At 28.6% G+C, this 19,868-nt stretch overlaps 1 protein-coding gene and 1 long non-coding RNA gene across 2 annotated transcripts; one reads left to right on the forward strand and one right to left on the reverse strand.

Moving 5' to 3' along the window:
- Positions 1-3,459: 3,459 nt before the first annotated feature.
- Positions 3,460-5,862, reverse strand: LOC109813906 (ARM repeat superfamily protein). Its single transcript, XM_020378197.3, has 2 exons — positions 4,639-5,862; positions 3,460-3,863 (listed from the first exon to the last, which is right to left on the reverse strand). The coding sequence occupies exons 1-2, from the start codon at positions 5,614-5,616 to the stop codon at positions 3,807-3,809; spliced, it is 1,035 nt and encodes a 344-aa protein (XP_020233786.2). The 5' UTR covers positions 5,617-5,862; the 3' UTR covers positions 3,460-3,806.
- LOC114916881 (uncharacterized) lies at positions 5,729-7,549 on the forward strand. The gene is made up of 2 exons (XR_003805531.2): positions 5,729-5,868; positions 7,198-7,549. It is a non-coding gene; the product is annotated as an uncharacterized LOC114916881 (long non-coding RNA).
- Positions 7,550-19,868: the final 12,319 nt, after the last annotated feature.

A 19,868-nucleotide genomic window follows, 5' to 3' on the forward strand; every position in this document is an offset into this window, starting at 1 on the left:
GATGTATAACTCCTTTGTGTTGCTATAAAGATGGGAATCAATTGTGGTGTGACCATAGTTAGTTCAAAAACTACAAAAAAGGTGAAGATGATTTAGGAAAGGGTAAAGACTATTCAGAGTAGATAGAAGTCTTATTCTGATAGGAGGAGAAAGTCTTTGGATTTTTAGGAAGGGGAGCATGTATTTCTCAAGGTGAGAATAACTATTGGAGTGGGAAGGACAATAAAGTTGACAATACCAACCAAGGTTTATTAGGCCTTATTAGATCCTTTGTCATGTAGGTCCAGTGGCATATCAGTTAGCTTTACCACCATTATTATCTAACTTGCATGATGTGTTTCATGTCTTCCAATTGAGGAAATATATTCATGACTAAATCATGTGGTTGAGTCTGATGTTGTGCAAGTGAAGGAGAATCTAACCTATGAAAAACAACCAGTTGTTGTTGTGGATCATAAGGTGAAGGAGTTGAGGGGCATGTCCATCAACCTATTCAAGGTTTTTGGGATGTGGTCACTAGTGAGGCTACATGGGATATGGTTGTGTATGGACGCTTAATCAACGATAGATTTTATGATTTTAATCTTTTGTATATTTTGATGTATATTGTGTGTGTGTGTATATATATATATATATATATATATATATATATATATATATATATATATATATAGAGAGAGAGAGAGAGAGAGAGAGGGTATATATGTAACCCCACCCGGGGCTTTATGTTTTCTAGTTAAATTGAAAGGAACTATTTTATGTGCACCCTATACATAAATCTATTGCATGAATATTCAGGTGATTATTGCATGAGAACCCTAGTCTAGTAGATGATTTTATGTTTTTTTGTTATGTAATAATTGTGTTATACTAAATATAGTGATCTGTGAAATCCTTACATTATCATCCCTACCAAGCATTACAAAAACTATATGAAATAAGGTGTAATTAATCAAGTGCACTACATATATAAAACATGAAATAAAAAGTAACTTCCATATATCAATAACAGGCCTATAGTAAATTTGGTCAAAGTTTAATTTGTGTATGATAATCTATAGTAATCTTTTTTTAAAAAAAATAAATGTTACAATAACTTATTAATTGAATCTATAAGAGTATTTTAATAAGTATAAGTGTGATGTTAAAAAAGTTTAATGTAATAGTGATAAAAATATTAAATTAAACCAATTAAGCAAAAAAGATAAACCATAAGAATGGTTTTGCCTTTCATTTATTTAAACAAACATTTCTTTACAATTTTAGTCCAATCATTAATTGTTCAACGTTAATTGTTCAAATTATAATATTAATTATGATATAATATTGAGTAAATTATGTAACAATTAATATTTAATAATGTTAAAAATTATACTTTTGCTTATCAAAATTATTAAATATTAATTATCATATTATCTACTTAATGTCAAATTATTATAAATATTAAAAATTTAATAGTCAATAAAATATTTATTAGTTAAACCAAAATTGAGAATTTTATAAAATTGAAGAACTAAAATTATAAAGTTAAAAATTACAAATAAAATTATAAATTAAATATTATAAAGGGTTAAAAATATAATATAGTCAAAATTAAAAATAAGATAAAAACTTTGAATTTCATAAATATGTTGATATGAATCTTTAATTAGAAATAAAATTTTATCTTATAATAAAAAAATGTTTGGGTAATCAAAGTTACGAATTAGAAAACAATAGTAGTTATGAATCGGGATGGTAATAGGACGGATTAGAACAAACAGTAATATCATGTTTTCCACTCTATTTAGTGGAACTATTCATGAAAATTTTATATTTTGTACTTATCTATGAATATACATGGATAATTATTATAAATAAATGAATTTGTCGATATAAAGGTAAAAAAAAATGCCTATTTTTTCCTTAATTATTCATAACATTTTTATAGGTAGTACTTTTTTACATCCCTAATTATGCAACATACCTAACATTGTGTTTTCTTTGAAAGAAACACCGACAAAATAGAAAGGAGAGCGAAGAAATTCATCGGACGAAATAATGTATACGATTTGTTTCATAAGAGATGTGTTAAAAGAGAAATTTTCAGAGGTTAAAATTCATGTCTATAAATTTTGCTATATAAATAAGAAGAAATAACAAATAATCTCTAATAAAAATTTTACTTCATAAATAACTCTCATCAACACTCGTACAACTATTTATTTGAATAAAACCCCTTCTTAAAAGTAATTTTATTGAAATTTCAAGGTGTTTCATTCAAATAAATAATTTTTTATTTGAATAAATAATTATTTATTGTAATAAAACTTTTTATAAAAAATTTATTTGAATAAACATGTTTATTCGAAAAATAATAATTTTATTGAAAGGATAATATTATAATTTTATTATTAATTATAATTTTTTTCTATTCATTCAAACTAATAATTTTATAATATTATTTTTTCTATTTCTTAAATATTTATTTCAAATAAAATAACGTTATTTTTATCAAATTTTTGCCTGTTTTTACTTTTTTCTTCCTTTTATTTTTCTCATTCTCAGCTGTTTCTCTTGTCAAAACTAAACACAGTAAAGTTTGTTAATTGACTTGCTGTGAGAAGTGAATGATCGTAATAAAAATAAAATTAAAAAAAAAAAAGGAGTCCAGTTCAGCAGCGTCAAAGAGGGACCCACACTCCCAGACAGCCATCCTATAATCCATGATGGGACCGAACGACTAACCGCTACTCGTTAACGGAATGCAGTACACGTGTCAATTCCATTCTAGTTTTGTTTTACTTTATGCCTTTCGTTTATGTAAAAATCAAAACACAACATTGCATAATAATTATAATAACCATACAAACCAAACCTGCTTACGACTCCCCGCTCCAAAAGTCTTTACTCCTAACCCACTTTCCTTTTCAATTTTTGTTCCCTTCTTCCACGCTAACCATGTGGACACCTTCTATTCAAACCATCCTTTTCACCCCCACTTTATTTCTTTATTACTAATTAATTAATGCAACCTCAAACTATCATTCCAATTATCTCTATTTCAACTATAAAATTCTAACTAAATATCCACCGAAAAAATTATCTCCACTCATTCGCCCGTACTAGTTTTATGACATGCACTTTCCAATTATGAAGAGCTTTTCTTCTATTTAATATTTTTAATTTTTATTTATTATCATTTTTTTTATAAAACAATATATTGAAAAAATTGAAAAAGATCTCCTGACTTTTATCGATACATTTTGATTTTATTTATTCTCCTTTTTATGCTACCTCTCATCCCACCTAATCCAAGTACAAGAAAACAAAACACATTGTCACTTTTCGCTAGAAAGCATAGATGAAGTCTTTATTTTTTTAGAACTCTCTGTTTGTTATCCGGCTAATCATCTAATTTTAAAACCAAATAAACTAGTGCCACATTTATAATGGCAATAATTACATAAATAGCAGAAGGGCCCAAAAGCGATATCATCAGTTCTCACATTCACAGCAATAAAATAAAACTTAAATTAAGGGGGAAAAAAAAAAAAGCAGTGATGTCGAGTGGGAGTGCATTATTTTGCATAACCCAAAAACCAAACCAAACTCAAACTGAAACTCGTATCATTTATAGCACAAACTTTACAAAGCTTCTCCGTTACGAAGATATTTACAAACTTTACCTCTCCGTCTCTCTTCAGGGACGCATGTTGTTGTCTTTAACCAATTCACAATTTTAACGTGGTTTTTGTTTTACTCACACGTACGGTGCGGTGGGGTGGGGATACCAGGTGGTAAATGATTGTTGCCATTTCTGATGTTCAAACAGCGCCGTTGCCGGATCTAGGTTGTCGCAGAAGCTCGATTAGTTTCTCAGCCTACACAAACAATAAAAAATTATTTCATAAAATTTTAACAATTGTTCAAAGATGAGAGCACTGAAACAAGCCCCATGACTAAAATATTACAAAACTCAACCAATAAGATTGGCATATTCGATGCAATGGGAATACATGAGTCGATATTCACTAAAACAGATTTAATTACACATTAAGCAATCTAATTTGTGGTGGGTGGGTGGAGATGCTATGTGCAAGGACCCTGACGTGGCACTCCCATTACAACTTCCTTTAAAGGATAAATAAATAATTTTCTTTCATTATTCCAAAAATTCTACAATAAATAAAAAAAAAAAAAAATATAGAATTTAATGCAAACAAGTTTTCATCTAATCGTATATTTTTTTGTTTCTTTTCCCAAATTTGCGAATTCTATCTCCTGTATTTTTGTTTTCGTAAAGTTTATTTTACTACTTTAATTACTTAATTTTACTACATTTAGCATTTAAGAGAAACGTGTGGTCCTCACATATAGGACTCTACTACATTACCGCTATGTTAATTTTTTGACTAATGATTTGATTGGTTTGGTCTCTAAATTTAGAAGAGAATTGTTAGATAAATTATTCTTAGAAGGTGAAAAAAAATGATTAAAATTGTTTAAGTTGAATTCCCTAGTGTAAAAAGTGATGCAAATTAATAAAAATACGTGAAGAGGTAATAGGGTCCGAAGCGATTGGAAAGGGAAGTGGGAGGTGGCATGCACGTGAGCGATAGAAGAGGAAATGGCGTTGAAGAGAGAATAGAATAATACCTTTTGCTTGGCGCGATTGGTGCCGGACTGAGACAAAGCGACCAAAGGAGGAATGGCACCTTCGCGAGCGACCATGGTGCGATAAGCCACGCTGTCCTCGCACACCTGCAAAAGAATAACCACCGCGATTTCCTTCTGCCTCTGCGTCCCGACCTCAACGATCTCAACCAGCACCGGCACGCCGCCCTCCTCCACCAGCGCCGCCCTCGCCTCCGCCACCGCCACCAGCACGCTCACCACGTACGCCGACTTGTCCACCATGTTCGCCTCGAAGTCCGCCATCAGCTCCACCAGCACCTTCATGATCCCCGCCTTCACCGCCCTCGCCTTGTTCTCCTTCACCGTGCAGAGCGAGTAGAGCGCCGTCGACGCGTCCTTCTTCCCGCGGAACCCGCCGCTCTCCAGGAGGCTCACCAGCGCCGGAATCGCGCCGGACCGCCCGATCGCCGCCTTGTTCTCCTCCAGCTGCGACAGCCGCAGCAGCGCGCACGCCGCGTTCTCCTTCGCCGTGGCGCTCCCCGTGCTCAGCGCCCGAACTAGCGGCTTGATCGCGCCGGCGGAGGCTATCACCTCCTTGTTCTCGTCGCAGAGCGAGAGGTTGAGAATCGCGGTGACGCCGTATTCCTGGAGCTGAAGGTCCTGCGCCGAAATGAGAGAAATCAGCGGTTTTATTGCGCCGGCTTTCGCGATTTTGATGCGATTCTCCGGCTTGTTCTTGGCGAGTAACCGGATTTCCATGGCGGCTTGCTTCTGATCCTCGGCGGAGGAGGAGTGGAGATCGGCGACCAGCTGGCGGATCAAGTCGTCGGAGTTTTCGGTGGCGCAGGCGATGAGGAAGCGGCGCGTCTGCGATGAAGCGGTGGCGAATTCGCCAGATCTGTCGCTGTTGCAGTCGCTGAAGGCGGAGGAAGAGGAATCGTCGTTGATGCTGAGTTGGCTCAGACTCCGTCCCATGTACGTGTAACTCTCGGTTCCCATGAGGGTTTAGGGTCCGACGCTAGGTTCGGGTCGGAATTGCGAAAGGGGGAGAAAGGAAGGGTGGTTAGTAGCAAGTTGCTAAAAGCACATGAAAATATAATGCGAGGGGCGAGGCGAGGGAAGCGGAGTGGGATAACATTTTTACATGTGTATCCCAACCTTCGCCTCTGGGGTTGACACGTGCACACTTCAAGATTTATTTTACCAAATTCTAATCCGCCAAGCACGTGCGAGCACTGTTCCTTTTAACGCGTGCGTACGAACACCGGTTTTCCATGATGCCTGTTCTTTTCTAGTGAACTGATGCTACTAGTAAAAATAAATCCAACTATTATTTTAATGTGCACATCATATTCTACACTCATTTCTAAAGTTTTTTTTTATTAAACTTGAGAAATTTTCTCACTATGAACCTATTTTATCATTTAGTATTTTAGGGTAGTTACTTCTTTACATGTTTGATGGTAATATTCATTTTAATAATATATATTTATTAACATGCATCTTAGTATTAATCGATCTTAGATAATTTAAACTAATGACATCTAATATGTAACTTCCTTTGATTTGTCTTAGTTTAGAATATTCAATGAATGTAAAATGTCTTATCTCCATCTACTTGTAGCGAAAACAGTTTGGAAGTCAATTGCATCTTATTATGTGGCATATTTGACAAGTCAATTGACCATCAACCGAAGGACATGTTTAGTTTTCTTGGTTGATGGGAAATGGATATGGTATACAATAGCTCAAGTATCAAAGGCACAAAGAGTCTAAGTGATTAAGCTACTTGACCTTTAGAGACCAGTATGGTAGATAACCTCTAGGCTCAAGAATCAAAGTGTGAAGAGCTTATGTGCTTGATTCATGATACCATACACAACCTTCTAGTCTTGAGTGTCAAATGTACGAAAAGTTTGTGATAGTCTACTTGGTTGTTAGGAGACTAGTATAGTGCAATATTAAACGCGAATGGCTATTTCCCATGATAGCATTTTTAGGAACCATTCTTCAACGGAAACATTTATAGATATTATTTTAACTTCTTATCTAATTCACTTTTTTATTTATCATGTTTATTTATGAATTAAAATTTTAATATTTTTTAAATAAATTATCAATAAATAAAAATAATTTTATATCGCAATATCAATTATTTATTTTAAATTAAAAATATAATTTAATCTTAAATATATTTTTAGTTTCTTGCAAATATCCCTCGATCTTGTTTTAATCCCTATAATTTTTTTTGTCATTTTAATTCCTTAACATTTTCTTAGTATTTTTTTAGTCCATTATCTCTAACTTTAGTTAGTTTAGTATTAAAATAGTTAATAAAAAATATGAAATATTTTATTACAATAATATTTTTGTTTCGATCTAGAGAACGTCTAAGGTTTGTCTAGACGCTCAACCAAAAGTAGAGCATTCAAAAAGTGTAATCTGCATCTTTTTTTTCTCAAAGATTAAGTTTTTCATGCTTGATTACTATGGATTTATGGATCTTGAGATTTTCAAGATTTGATAAGGTAATTACTTATCAATGTGATTTTGGCTAATAAAGATAAGGTTTTATTCCAGATATGAATCTCGGGTTGGATTTGATCCAGCATTCCTTGGGAGTTTGGTTACTCAGTATTGGAGGTATGCTTGGTGGGGTGATAAGCCAAAACCTCTCTATTACACCCTCTCAACTTGATGTTCAGAGTACTCGGCCAAAACCTCTTGGCCAAACCCTCTCGACAAGCCCATCTCGGATTATATTAGGGATGACACTTGCCCTCTAACTTCAAACCTATAAGACAAAAGGGCTTGAAGAAATTGTAATAGATCCCTTTCTAAAAATATCATCAATTTTTGAATTATATTCGGATGTTAACTAGGTTTTTAAGTCCTTCAACTTTTTAAGAATTCAACTTTTAATTTTTCTCAATTTCTTTTTAACTTTTAGGCATCCATTAATTTTTCATCACATATAAATTGGTCATTGAGATTAAGTTTCCTTTATTAAATAATGATGTGTACTAATAAGTTACAGTTGACTTGACTGATAATGTCCACATGACAACTTAATAGATGTCAAATCATACGATATGTATAAGTTAGTGGTTAAAAGTTATTTTCATAACATTTTTTTTCAAGAAAAGCAGTTTGACCATGAACTAATATAAAAATTATGTGTCATATGTTATCTATTAGACACTTACATGCATATCAATATTCCATGATTTATTAACACACATCATCGGTTAACAAAGAAGATTTAACTTCAAAGACTAATTTATACGACAAAAAAAAAGTAATGAAGGACTAAAAGTTGACAAAAAAATATTAAGAGATTAAAAATCAAATTTTTAAAAAGTTAAGGAATGAAAATTTTATTTAACCTAATATTTATTTACATAATTGCAATATAACTACGCAAAATGCATATGATAGATATTTTTATTTAATATAACTACAACTAAAATTTATAATAAAATATATTAAATATATATTAAAATTTGATATAAATAAATATTTTATTATTATTTAAATTATATTAATATTTTTTATAAATAATTTATATCATAATATTTTATTATTAAAAGGCTCTATGTGTAGCATATTTTTTTACTAGAACAAAATAAATAATTATAATTTTAGTATGTAAATAAAGATAAAATAAAGTAAGCTTAAATATGTTTTTAGTCTTTGTAATTTTTAAAAATCTTGTTTTACTCCCTTAAGTTACCAATAACATATTTAAAAGTGACAAATTAAGACAGTTATGCAATATCAACCATATTTAATGTGATATTTTCATTAATAAGGACACTAATAAGTAAATTTTATGTAATAATATTTTATAAATTTCTTAACAAAATTTGAATATAAGGACTAAAATAAGATTTTTTGAAATTATAGGGACTAAAATCAGCAATTTTAAATTTGAGGGACCAAAAATAGATTTACCCTAAATTTGAGGGGATGAAAATATATTTAAGTCAATAAAGTAATTTAAAAATATTGATAAAAATGATTAATTAAAAAAATGTTTAGAATGTACGTTAGAAGAAAAAGGTGTAAACATTCTAGGAGGGTTTTTTTTTTAATTTTTTATTGGACAGCGAAATTCTAAGAGAGTTTTATTTTGTTTTTTACAACAAAACTTCTAAAAGGGTTAAACAAGCAAAAGTTTTACTTTTCAAATTAGAAAATGTAATATATATATATATAATAATAATAATAATAATAAATTAATTGATTAGGTTTAAATATATTTTTAGTCTTTTAAATTTAGGATAAATTTATTTTTAGTCTCTCAAAGTTAAAATTATTATTTTAATCTTATAATTTTTAAAAATTTTATTTTAATCTTTCTAGTTACTATTAATATATCTGAAAGTGATATATTGAGATAATTATGTAATATTAACTATGCTTAATGTGATATTTTCACTAATATGAATACTAATTGGTAGATTTTATGTGACAAATATTTAATAAATTTTCAAATAAAATTTGAGTATAAAAACTAAATAAAATTTTTTGAAATTTGAGACACTAAAAGACTAATTTTAAATGTAAGAAATAAAAAAATTATCTTAAATTTGAGAAGAAAAAAACATATTTAAATCGAATTGATTATGTAAAACGCAACCCCTTTATTTTTTTTTTTTTATGTTTTTATCTCGGCGTGCATTTGTTGGTCAAATTTAAACAATTTTCGTGATAAATATTGAATCCCTTGCTTCTATACCTTGTAAAATTTATTATTTCTACATTAAACTTTACTTAAATTCAGTGGGGAAACAAATAAATGGAGGTGGCCGAGAAGTCACTTGTCCAATAAAATAAAATGTACTGCTAACGTAGGAGAAGAGAAAGCCAATAAAATAACAATTATAATAATTAAATGCGGAAAATGAATAATGAAAATGAAAGATGGAAAGTAAAGTGGAAAGAGAAAAAAGTGTTGTGTTGTGTCATCCAACATCCGTTTTTCCTTTTCATATAAAAAAAGTGATATCGGTATTAATAGAGATGGCTTCATTCTTGAAACCGCTGAATTAACAATTAGAATTGAGCATCGTCAATAAATATGTTCCAAATATAATTATTGTCACTGAAGTCTACTTGTGAGTAGATCAAACATTGTTATCAATATCTAGGAATGATAGGGAACTTCACAATACATTTTAACATATTTTTTAAAATACAATTTTATGGTGGATTGAAATTAATTAAGAATTATAAAGTTTTGAATATAATTTTATTTAATATAAAGTGAGGTTTGTATTATTTTGTGAAAAGTTTAATAAATTTTAGATAAGAATAAAATTGTATTTTGAAAAAAATAAAATAGCATGTTATTAATATTTTTTTAAAGGCAATGTTATTAACATTCTTTAGCAATAAAAAAGTTGAGTATATGGCATTTCTAATTTTTGTTTTTGTTTTAAAACAATCCAAGTCATTAACTCGATGGGTTATCATAGTAGTTAAATATTTTATACTAATATATTATAAGTAACAATTAGTCTAAACTAGAATAGTCTTTCCTACATTGAGTTAAAAGATACTTGTGGTAAGACAAGAAAAACAAAACATGATCAATAGGGGTGGGCACCAACCCATATACCAACTGAAACCCACTATAATTTTAAGACTAAAATTACAAGTCACTAGCAATATAGGGAAACTCTAAGTTCAGTAGTTGTACTGCTCTAGGAACTTATGGCGGGTTTATGGTTGTTATATCTCTTTGATAAGTGAATTGAGTTGTACAACAATGAGTTGTAAAATGATATGAGTTGTACAAGTAACATATTATAATTTAGACATCGTCTTCCAAAAGACTTGCATAACACTTCGAAATATTTATAATTCATACTATTTAGAACTATTAAGAATGATAATTTTGATTAAAATACAAAGTGAAATTTGGCATAAAAGTGTAACAAAATGTTGCGAGTTATGTATTTTATTTTAAATTTCAATATTTAAATGATTTGTGTTGAAGTGATGTATTGGTGCTTTAAAAATCTAAGAATTAAGAAATTCTTAAAGAGTTAGTTATTTAAATTTGTTTTATATTGTGGTCAAAGTTGACCATGTTTAGGGAAGGTATATAAGGTTTTTTGAGAACTTGAATTTTATGAGTTTATTTCTTAAGAATTTTAGAGAGAAATTTTATAGAGAAACTTTAAATCCAAAAGATTTATTTTCTTCTTCTAACTACATAGGAGCGTCCCAATCTTTCCCTATAGCACTGTTGTGGTGATTGATTAGAAATTCAAAGTTAAGGAGCAGGGAATTGAAGTTGATGTATGGAAAACTATTAGGAAGTCTCATTCTTTGTCATTTTTCTTTCTTTCATTATCTCTTAAGGATTCTAGGTAAAAGAAGTTTGTAGGTTAATCTTCTGTGTTATATATGTTAATTTTATTGTGCTAATCATGATTTGGATGACATGGATGTTGAAAGTTGAAAGATTGGACCTTATTTTATGTTTTTGGGTTTCTTGATGGTTGGAAGAGGAATGATTGATTTTGACATGTATTAATGTTACATGTTGTAATTCTCTTGAATTTAAGTTGTTTAATATGTATATATGTTGATTTAAAGGTTGCATGTTGAGTTAGTAGAGATTAATGGTTTAATTTCTAGTGAAAAGATGTCTCTCCATGGTGAAACCCCTATTGTTGCCCAACAATGATTTATGGTGCCCAACGTGATTTTGAGTTTAAGAACACCTACCCAAAATTGTTATCTCACTTAGTAACAGATGAATCGCTTAGTGAGATATCGATTTTGTGGCTAAACTCACCCAACGAGATATATCGTGCCTAACATGAGGACCCACAGAGGATCTAGGTCACCCAAGAAGATATGCCCGCCCAATGAGAATATCCACAGAGACGGTGGAGCACTCAACGAGCTCTTGACCACCCAACGACAAGCGCTAGAGGAGTCTAGTTGCTCGACGAGCCAAAAGTTTGCTAGCAAGTAAAGTGGTAAAGTGTTCCCTTGTTAAATGATAGTAATGTCACCCAGCTAGAAGATCTAAAAAGCTCAACCTACCTAACGAGAGCCCTATTTTGATAACTTTTATACTTAATGCTTTGTATGATATGTTGAGATGATAAGTTGAACTATCACTACAAGAAAAAGTCAAATTTCCCATGGATTATTTCCCACGGACCAAAATCCGTCAGAAATTTCCCACGGATCTAAATCCGTGGGAAATTTCCGACGGAATTTCCCACGGATTTTTACATGAAGGAATTTCCGACGGAATTTCCGACGGATTTAAATCCGTGGGAAATTTCCGACGGAATTTCCCACGGATTTAAATCCGTCTAAAATTTTTGACGAAGTTTCCCACGGATTAAAATCCGTCTGAAATTTCTGACGGAGTTTCCCACGTCTCAAATTATTAAATAAAATTTAAGTCAATTATTTTTCAAATGCAACCAATCCTAATCGCATCAATACACACAACAATGCACTATATAATATTTTCATTATTATATGGGTGTTTTCAAAATATAAATAAGATAAATATAAATCAAAGTGTGTGAGGTATGACTTATATTACCTATATATAATTATATGTTTAGGTTATTATAAATTATAAACTAATTAGCGTAAATGTGTTTTTTGTTACTTATCTTGAAAAATACCAACACATGACGTTCAAATTTAAGAATAACACATATTTTCTTTAATTTTTAAAAATCACTCATCTCTTTGAAAATAACGTTATTAATTAAATAAGGGGGAAAAAAGTTAAATTATGTTCTGCAAATCATATATATGTATCTATCATTTATTTCTAAATTACATCCAATACTATGTCATTTTGATGAAAACTTTCATTGATCTTCAATTTTGAAAATAAGATTTTTTTCAATTCATTTTTAAAATTATTACTTAAATTTAATATATTTTTTTAAATCACAGTGTGCATGATATTTAAAATAAATTTCAAAAAAGTTGAAATAATGAAATAAGAGATCAAATCTCATTTAATTATTGATATTTGTATTAATAAATTATTTTCTCTTAATAGTATATAAACAGTATTATCTTATATAAGTAGTTGTATGTGCCACTTAAATAAATAAATAAAAAAATTAATACTCACTTAAAAATTTGAGAAGAGATATATGTATGACGTTATTGAGAAAAACTTCAAGTAGGGGTTAATGGATTTTTTTCTAGATTAAATCTTCTTTATTTAAAACTTAAAACATTAAAGTTAAAATAATTATACTAAATAATTATTTTTGTTCCTAATAACTGATTGATTTAAAAATCTCTCTTTAAGTTGTAGTAATTTTTTAAATTTACATTTTATTGATTTCTGAATTTTATATTTAAGTAAATCAGTAAAATACAAAGTAACGAGTATAAATATGAGTATTTAAAACTTCAATGAATCTATATATAGAAAGTAGAGATAAAGACAGAGAAAATGAATAGAAGAAAAATAGTTAAATATATAGTTGTTTGATTATCTATAGTAATAGATAAAGGGAAATATACGTCATCTTGTAACTGATTTTGTCTAAAAAATAATAGATAATCATACCCTTAACTAATTTTTATTTTATATATTCTAATTTTATTTGAAATAATATGATTATATATTTAAATAGTTTAATTTTAATAATTTTTTAAGTATATTTTTGTCTTTTCACTTAAAATATTTGAATTTCTATATTTTAATTTGAATTATTTTTTAAGTATATTTTTGTCTTTTTGTCTTAAAATTTTGAATTTCTAAATCTTAATTTTAATAATTTTTATTTCTATTATTTATTAATTCTTTTCATTTTAAATATTTTATAACATTAATAAAATTTTATAATTTTAATCTCTCTAATTTTATCTTACTTTTTATTTTATAAATATAATTTGGATTATTCATTTTATAATTAAATTAAATTTTTTAAATTTTTTATGAGTTTACATTCTAAGAATGTATTGAAATTCCTTAATATTTGATTATTAGATAGTAACAACATGGATATTCTGATTATTAGACATTATGTTATAATTCTACAACTGATCGTACTATATGTTATTTTTAAATTTGAACTCCTAAACTTTATTTGTTATGTATGACATTTTATTTTGTATGAATGAACTTGTTTTTATTTACATAATTATGATTGATTTAATATCTTTAAATAGGATAATTATTTAATAAAATTTTGAATTTAAAAAAAATAATTTTTCACAGAATTTCCCACGGATTTATCCATGGGTAATTTCCCACGGACAAATCCGTGGGTAATTTCCCACGGATTCCGTGGGAAATTCTATGAAAAATTATTTTTTTTAAATTCAAAATTGAGCAGTTTCAATACATTCTTAGAATGTAAACTCATAAAAAATTTTAAAAAATTAATTTAATTATAAAATGAATAATCCAAATTATATTTATAAAATAAAAAGTAAGATAAAATTAGAGAGATTAAAATTATAAAATTTTAATAATGTTATAAAACATTAAAAAAGAAAAGAATTAATAAATAATAGAAATAAAAAATTATTTAAATTACAATATAGAAATTCAAAAATTTAAGACAAAAAGACAAAAATATACTTAAAAAATAATTCAAATTAAAATATGGAAATTCAAATATTTTAAGTGAAAAGACAAAAATATACTTAAAAAATTATTAAAATTAAATTATTTAAATATATAATCATATTATTACAAATAAAATTAGAATATATAAAATAAAAATCAGTTAAGGGTATGATTATCTATTATTTTTTAGACAAAATCAGTTACAAGATGACGTATAACTTTATATTAAATGTGAATTTTGTAAATTCAACCGTTAAATTAAAAATATTTTACTCTTAAATCATATATACAAAATGTTATATTAATCGAAGATGTTTTCTTATAAAACAAAATTAAATTTGTTGAAAAATTTATATTTTCGATGAGAAAAGTTTTGTAGGAAAAGCTATATTATTGATGAAATATTTTAAATAAATTTATATTTTTCGAAAATGTAAGAACTGATTTTAAATTTGATATGAAAATATTATGATATTATTAGATAAGATTTTAAGTTAGTATTTTATTAATAGTTGATAATTAAAAGATAAAACAAGGATAAATACATTTTTTGAATTTTATATGTTTGATTTAAGATAACTTATAAAATAACTCTTTGGTAAAGTTATTCTGCTCAGTAACTCATGGCGTGTGTTAAATTTTATTGATCTAATTAATTGTTAAATTAAAAGTTACTAAATTTTACTAATAATTAATATAAAAAATTAATTAGTTTTGGAATAAATTATTTGTGAATTAATAATATAATTGAAACATTAATTATTTTAAATTATTTAACTAAAATCTTATTGACAATTTACTATATGATCTTAATATTTTTGTATAATTAATATCTGGTTTTACTATATGATCTTAATATTTTTGTATAACTAATATCTGATTTTAAATTTGATATGAGAATATTATATATAATTAGATAAGATTTTAAGTTAGTATTTTATTAATAGTTGATAATTAGAAGAAAAAAAACAACAAGGATAAATACATTTTTTGAATTTTATATGTTTGATTTAAGGTAAATAAATATATTAAATTAATTAATAATTTATTTAAAATATTAAAAATTAATTTATAAGTATGTATTAAATAAATAATTATAATTTTTTAAATTATATTATCATTATAAATTATAAAATTAAATAATTTAAATTATAATTTTAAATAAAAATAAGTAGACGTTAATTATAAAAGTAAGTACATATAAATAAATAATAATTAAATATATTATTATTATTAATTATTATTATTTGTAATATAAAATTATTATATATTATTATTATAGTACAAATATGAGATTGTATATTTGAGGATGACTTAAAAGAATTAATTTGTACAAGTTATACTGACAACATACATATACATTTCGGTAGCTAACTCATAAGAAGTTCACAGTTAAGCGTGCTTGACCTGGAGTAGTACAGGGATGGGTGACCTTCTGGGAAGTTTCCCAGAAATTGCACAAGTAAGGATAAAACACACTAAACAATGAAATATCGTGAAATAGAACCCTTGAAAGACCAAATATGAGGGTTGTTACATTAATAAATTTATTAAAATTAAAAAAAATTATAATTTTTGGGTAATTTCCCACGGATTTATCCGTGGGAAATTACCCACGGATAAATCCGTGGGAAAATCCGTGGGAAAGTTACCCACGGATAAAAATCCGTGGGTAAATTTCAGACGACCAATTTACCGACGGATTAGTGTCCGTCGGTAATCCGTCGGAAATGCCTCATTACCCACGGATTTTGGGCATTTCCCACGGATTTTTGCAGTCTGAAATACTGAATTTTCTTGTAGTGTATGATGGAATTGTGATGTATTACGTTGCAATGATTGATGAATCGTGTTGTAAAATGTTGAAAATAAAGAATGTTAGATGTCTTAAGTTGAATTGGATTTTATACCAAGTTTTGTATATGTTGTATTGAGTTGAGCTATGTTGTTGAGTTGTATTGATGAATTATGTTGTTGAGCTATGTGTTGAACTTAAGACTAGATGAGAGAGTGTTGTTTTGAAAGTTGAAATATCCTATTGTGTGGATATGTGTTGTGGTGTTTTAAGAGCCTAAATGTTGAAAAATCCTTCTTGAGTTTGTTGTCTCTTGAAGTGGAGTGTTGAGTCTCTTCTGTGTCCTTAATTGATATAATATGGTTTAGGTTTAAGCCATACTATTCATGTTATGACCTATTGAGTAAAGTATGAATTTGAGGGGTAAAATCCTTAACTGATTATTAGAAATGTGCATGGTATCAAAACAATAGTTAGTGGGCTAAACCATATGTGATTTGGTTAATGCATGTCAAGTCGCGGTGGGCTCGCACTTAAGCTATATTATACCTAATGAATGGTACTGGATTTTCCTAGTTTAAGTGGAGAAACCCAGGAAATCAATGTTGTGTTGATATTGGACGGGTGTCCAAAATTGTGTTGTATGACCTAGATACTAAAGGTCTCTCTGTGTTGTCATTCTATAGGGTTAAGTCACTTACACTGCTAACTGGTGTTGTAAAAGATCTCTAAGTTGAATGTGTAGTGGCACATATGAATGTAAAGTTGTTGTGTTGATAAGTTGTTGTGATGATATATTGCTAAGTTGTTGTGTTGTCAAGTTGTTATGTTGATATGTTGCTAAGTTGTATAAACATGTTGTACTAAAAAGTTGATAAGTTATTCTATATTGTTAAGTTGATCTATGGCTATTATAGTGTTATTATGATGAAGTTGTTTATAGTTAGCTACTTGCTTCTATATTATAAATTGTTTCTTACATACATACTTACCCTTATTTTTTATGTTGTTGGACTATGATATTCATATTATTACTGGAGTAGGGTCGGGTTAGGCCATTGGCCAACTGAGATGTTGAGCCAGTTTGGTGGTGGCTTATTTTTGGTGAAAGTTGTTCTTAAACAACTAGTTGTTGCTTGATCAACAATTTAGGGCTTTTATGTTTTGTAGTATGATATTTATGTGTGTGTTCAAGATCATTTTGTAATCCCACTGAGAGGTTTTACGTGTGTTTGTTTTAGAGTTATGTTCAACGTAACCCAAAAGTAACACACCAATTACTTTGATTTTTTTTTCATTGGAAAGATGAAAAAGTCCATTCAACCACTACTGAACGGTTTCCCGAACACACATTTTATGTTTTAAGTTGATTACTCCTTACATATATATTGCTGCATGAATATCAAAGTACACCTTACATGAAAAACAATCTTATGTTAAATGATAATTATGTTTTTCGTTGCTTATTCATTGAGTTGTAGTAAATGTATAAATCTGTTAGGTCATTACAAAAAAGTAAATGAAATAAGGAGTTGAAGGTAAAAGTAGCTAAAACTATTTTTTGGAATTTCAACAAAACTTAGAATGCAACAATTGATTTTAACTAAATAATGGAAAACGTTAGGGCTCAACTTCACCATGCCTTTTTTCATGCATTACAACTTATATTCATTTATTTTTAAGTTCATAAGTTATCATAAACCTATAAACTCACTCTAATCCTATTTCCTAATGAGAAAAAGTATAAGTTCCTCGAATAAGCTATCAATAAACCTTTTAATAAGTTTAGCCAAACAACTTGTCCGAAAAAATTATTTGGATACAAATTTAGAAGTATTTTTCTTTAGAGTTTTTCTACCAAAAAAACTCTTTATTTTTAGTAGAGAAACTTTATTCAATTTGAAAAGGTGCTCTTTATGTCCATTTGAAAAACTTTATGTTTTTGTGAGTAGCAAAGGATAATATGATCCTAATAGCTTCAAGACTAGCAATAAGAGGAAAGGTTTCAGTGAAATTAATACCTTTTTGCTGATTGTAGCCTTGAGCTACCAATCTAGCCTTATTCCTTACCACTTTACCTTGTTCATCTAGTTTATTTATGAATACCCATTTGGTTTCAATCACGCTTTGGTGTTCAGGCTTTGGTACTATGGTCCAAACGTCATTTCTTTCGAATTGATGAGACTCCTTTTCCATGGCAATGATCCAGTCATTATCTCTTAATGCTTTCTCTATGTTCTTTGGTTCTATTTTAGAAACCATAGCACATGAAACATTATCTCTAAGAGTAGATATGGTCTTGATGCCTTTAGCCTTATCTCCTAAGATTTGATCTTGAGGATGATAATTGACAAACTTCTAGTCTATCTAAGGTCTGGTAGATTCAACTAACTGATTCATCTATTCTTCAAGAGGGTCTATTATTTGGTTTGTAATGTCTGGTTCTTTTATCTGATCTTCTCCAATCTACAAATATGCAAAATCTTCTTCTAGATTTGATAGTTTCCTATTAGTCTTCAATGCATCATTAAATTTTACATGGATAGATTCTTCTACCACAAAGGTTATAGAGTTGTAAATTCTATAGGCCTTTGAGGTGTCTGAATATCCAAGGAAGATACCCCTATCCACTTTGGAATCAAACTTGCCTAGTTGAACCCCAATATTCAGGATACAACATTCACATCCAAAAGGATGAAAATATGATGTCGAATCTTCTTCCTCTCCATAATTTATAGGGAGTCTTGTTTAGTAATGATCTTATCAATATTCTATTTTGAATGTAAGACGTAGTGTTCATTGCTTTTACCCATAAGTGTTTTGGCAAATTATTTTCACAAAGGAGAGTTCTTGCCATTTCTTATAAAGTTCAATTCTTTATTTCAACTACTCTATTTCGTTGAGGTGTTCTTAGTGAGGAGAAGTTGTGAAAGATACCATGTTTTTCATAAAAGCTTTTGAAATCAAAATTTTCAAATTCAGTTCCATGATCACTTCTAATGGTAGTAATACAAAATTCTTTTTCAATTTGAACATGTTTATATAATATTTCAGAGACCTTAAATGACTTATGTTTGTGGCCTAGGAAATATACCTATGTATATCTAGAAAAATAATCTATAATGAAAAATCCATACGTTTAACCTCCTAAATTAAGTGTCCTAATTGGACCAAATAGATCCATATGTAACAACTCTAGTGGTTTAAAAGTGAAAACAATTTTCTTGACTTTGAAATATGTTTTAATTTGTTTCCCTTTCTAACATGCTTCACAGAGAAGATGATTTTTCCAAGAAATTTCGGGCAATACTACTAAACCCTTTTGGGTTATTTTTGAAATGTGTTTCATATTGACATACCCAAACTTTGTGTCAAATCCATTTTTCATCTTTTCTAGATACTAGACATGTTACATTTTGTTTGTTCAAGCTACTCATATTGATCTAATAGAGATTATTCTTTCTCTGAGTAGTAAAAAGTATAAATCTATCATCTTGTTTGACTATGCATGCATCTTTGTGAAAGACTACTATATATCCACTAACACAAAATTGGCTTATGTTAAGTAGTATCGCAACCCAAAATTTTTTTATCTTGCGACCTATGGTTTAGACATCCTTTTTAAGATCTCATTAATTAAGGAATGTCCGAATACCAAATAATCCCTAATTAATGATTTTGAAAATGGTTCATGGAGTCACCACCAATGTTTTAATCAAAACATTGGAAAAAGAAAAGGTTTTTAAAGATCCAATAATGGCCTTGATAACCAAAATTGGGTTCGGGGGTCGATTACGTGTAGCGAAGGTATTAAGCACCCCTACAACGCTCTTAATCGGTACCCTATGATGAAGATAACGTAATAAGAAT

This window comes from Cajanus cajan, chromosome 9, assembly GCF_000230855.2.
Source record: "Cajanus cajan strain Asha chromosome 9, NIPB_CcT2T_4, whole genome shotgun sequence".
Lineage (NCBI taxonomy): Eukaryota > Viridiplantae > Streptophyta > Magnoliopsida > Fabales > Fabaceae > Cajanus > Cajanus cajan.

Excerpts from the sequence above, each read along its gene's own strand:
- LOC109813906 (XM_020378197.3), bottom strand. The coding sequence starts at position 5,616 with ATGGGAACCGAGAGTTACACGTACATGGGACGGAGTCTGAGCCAACTC. Across the intron at positions 3,864-4,638 it reads CCAATCGCGCCAAGCAAAAG|GCTGAGAAACTAATCGAGCT; the intron begins GTATTATTCTAT and ends TTGTTTGTGTAG.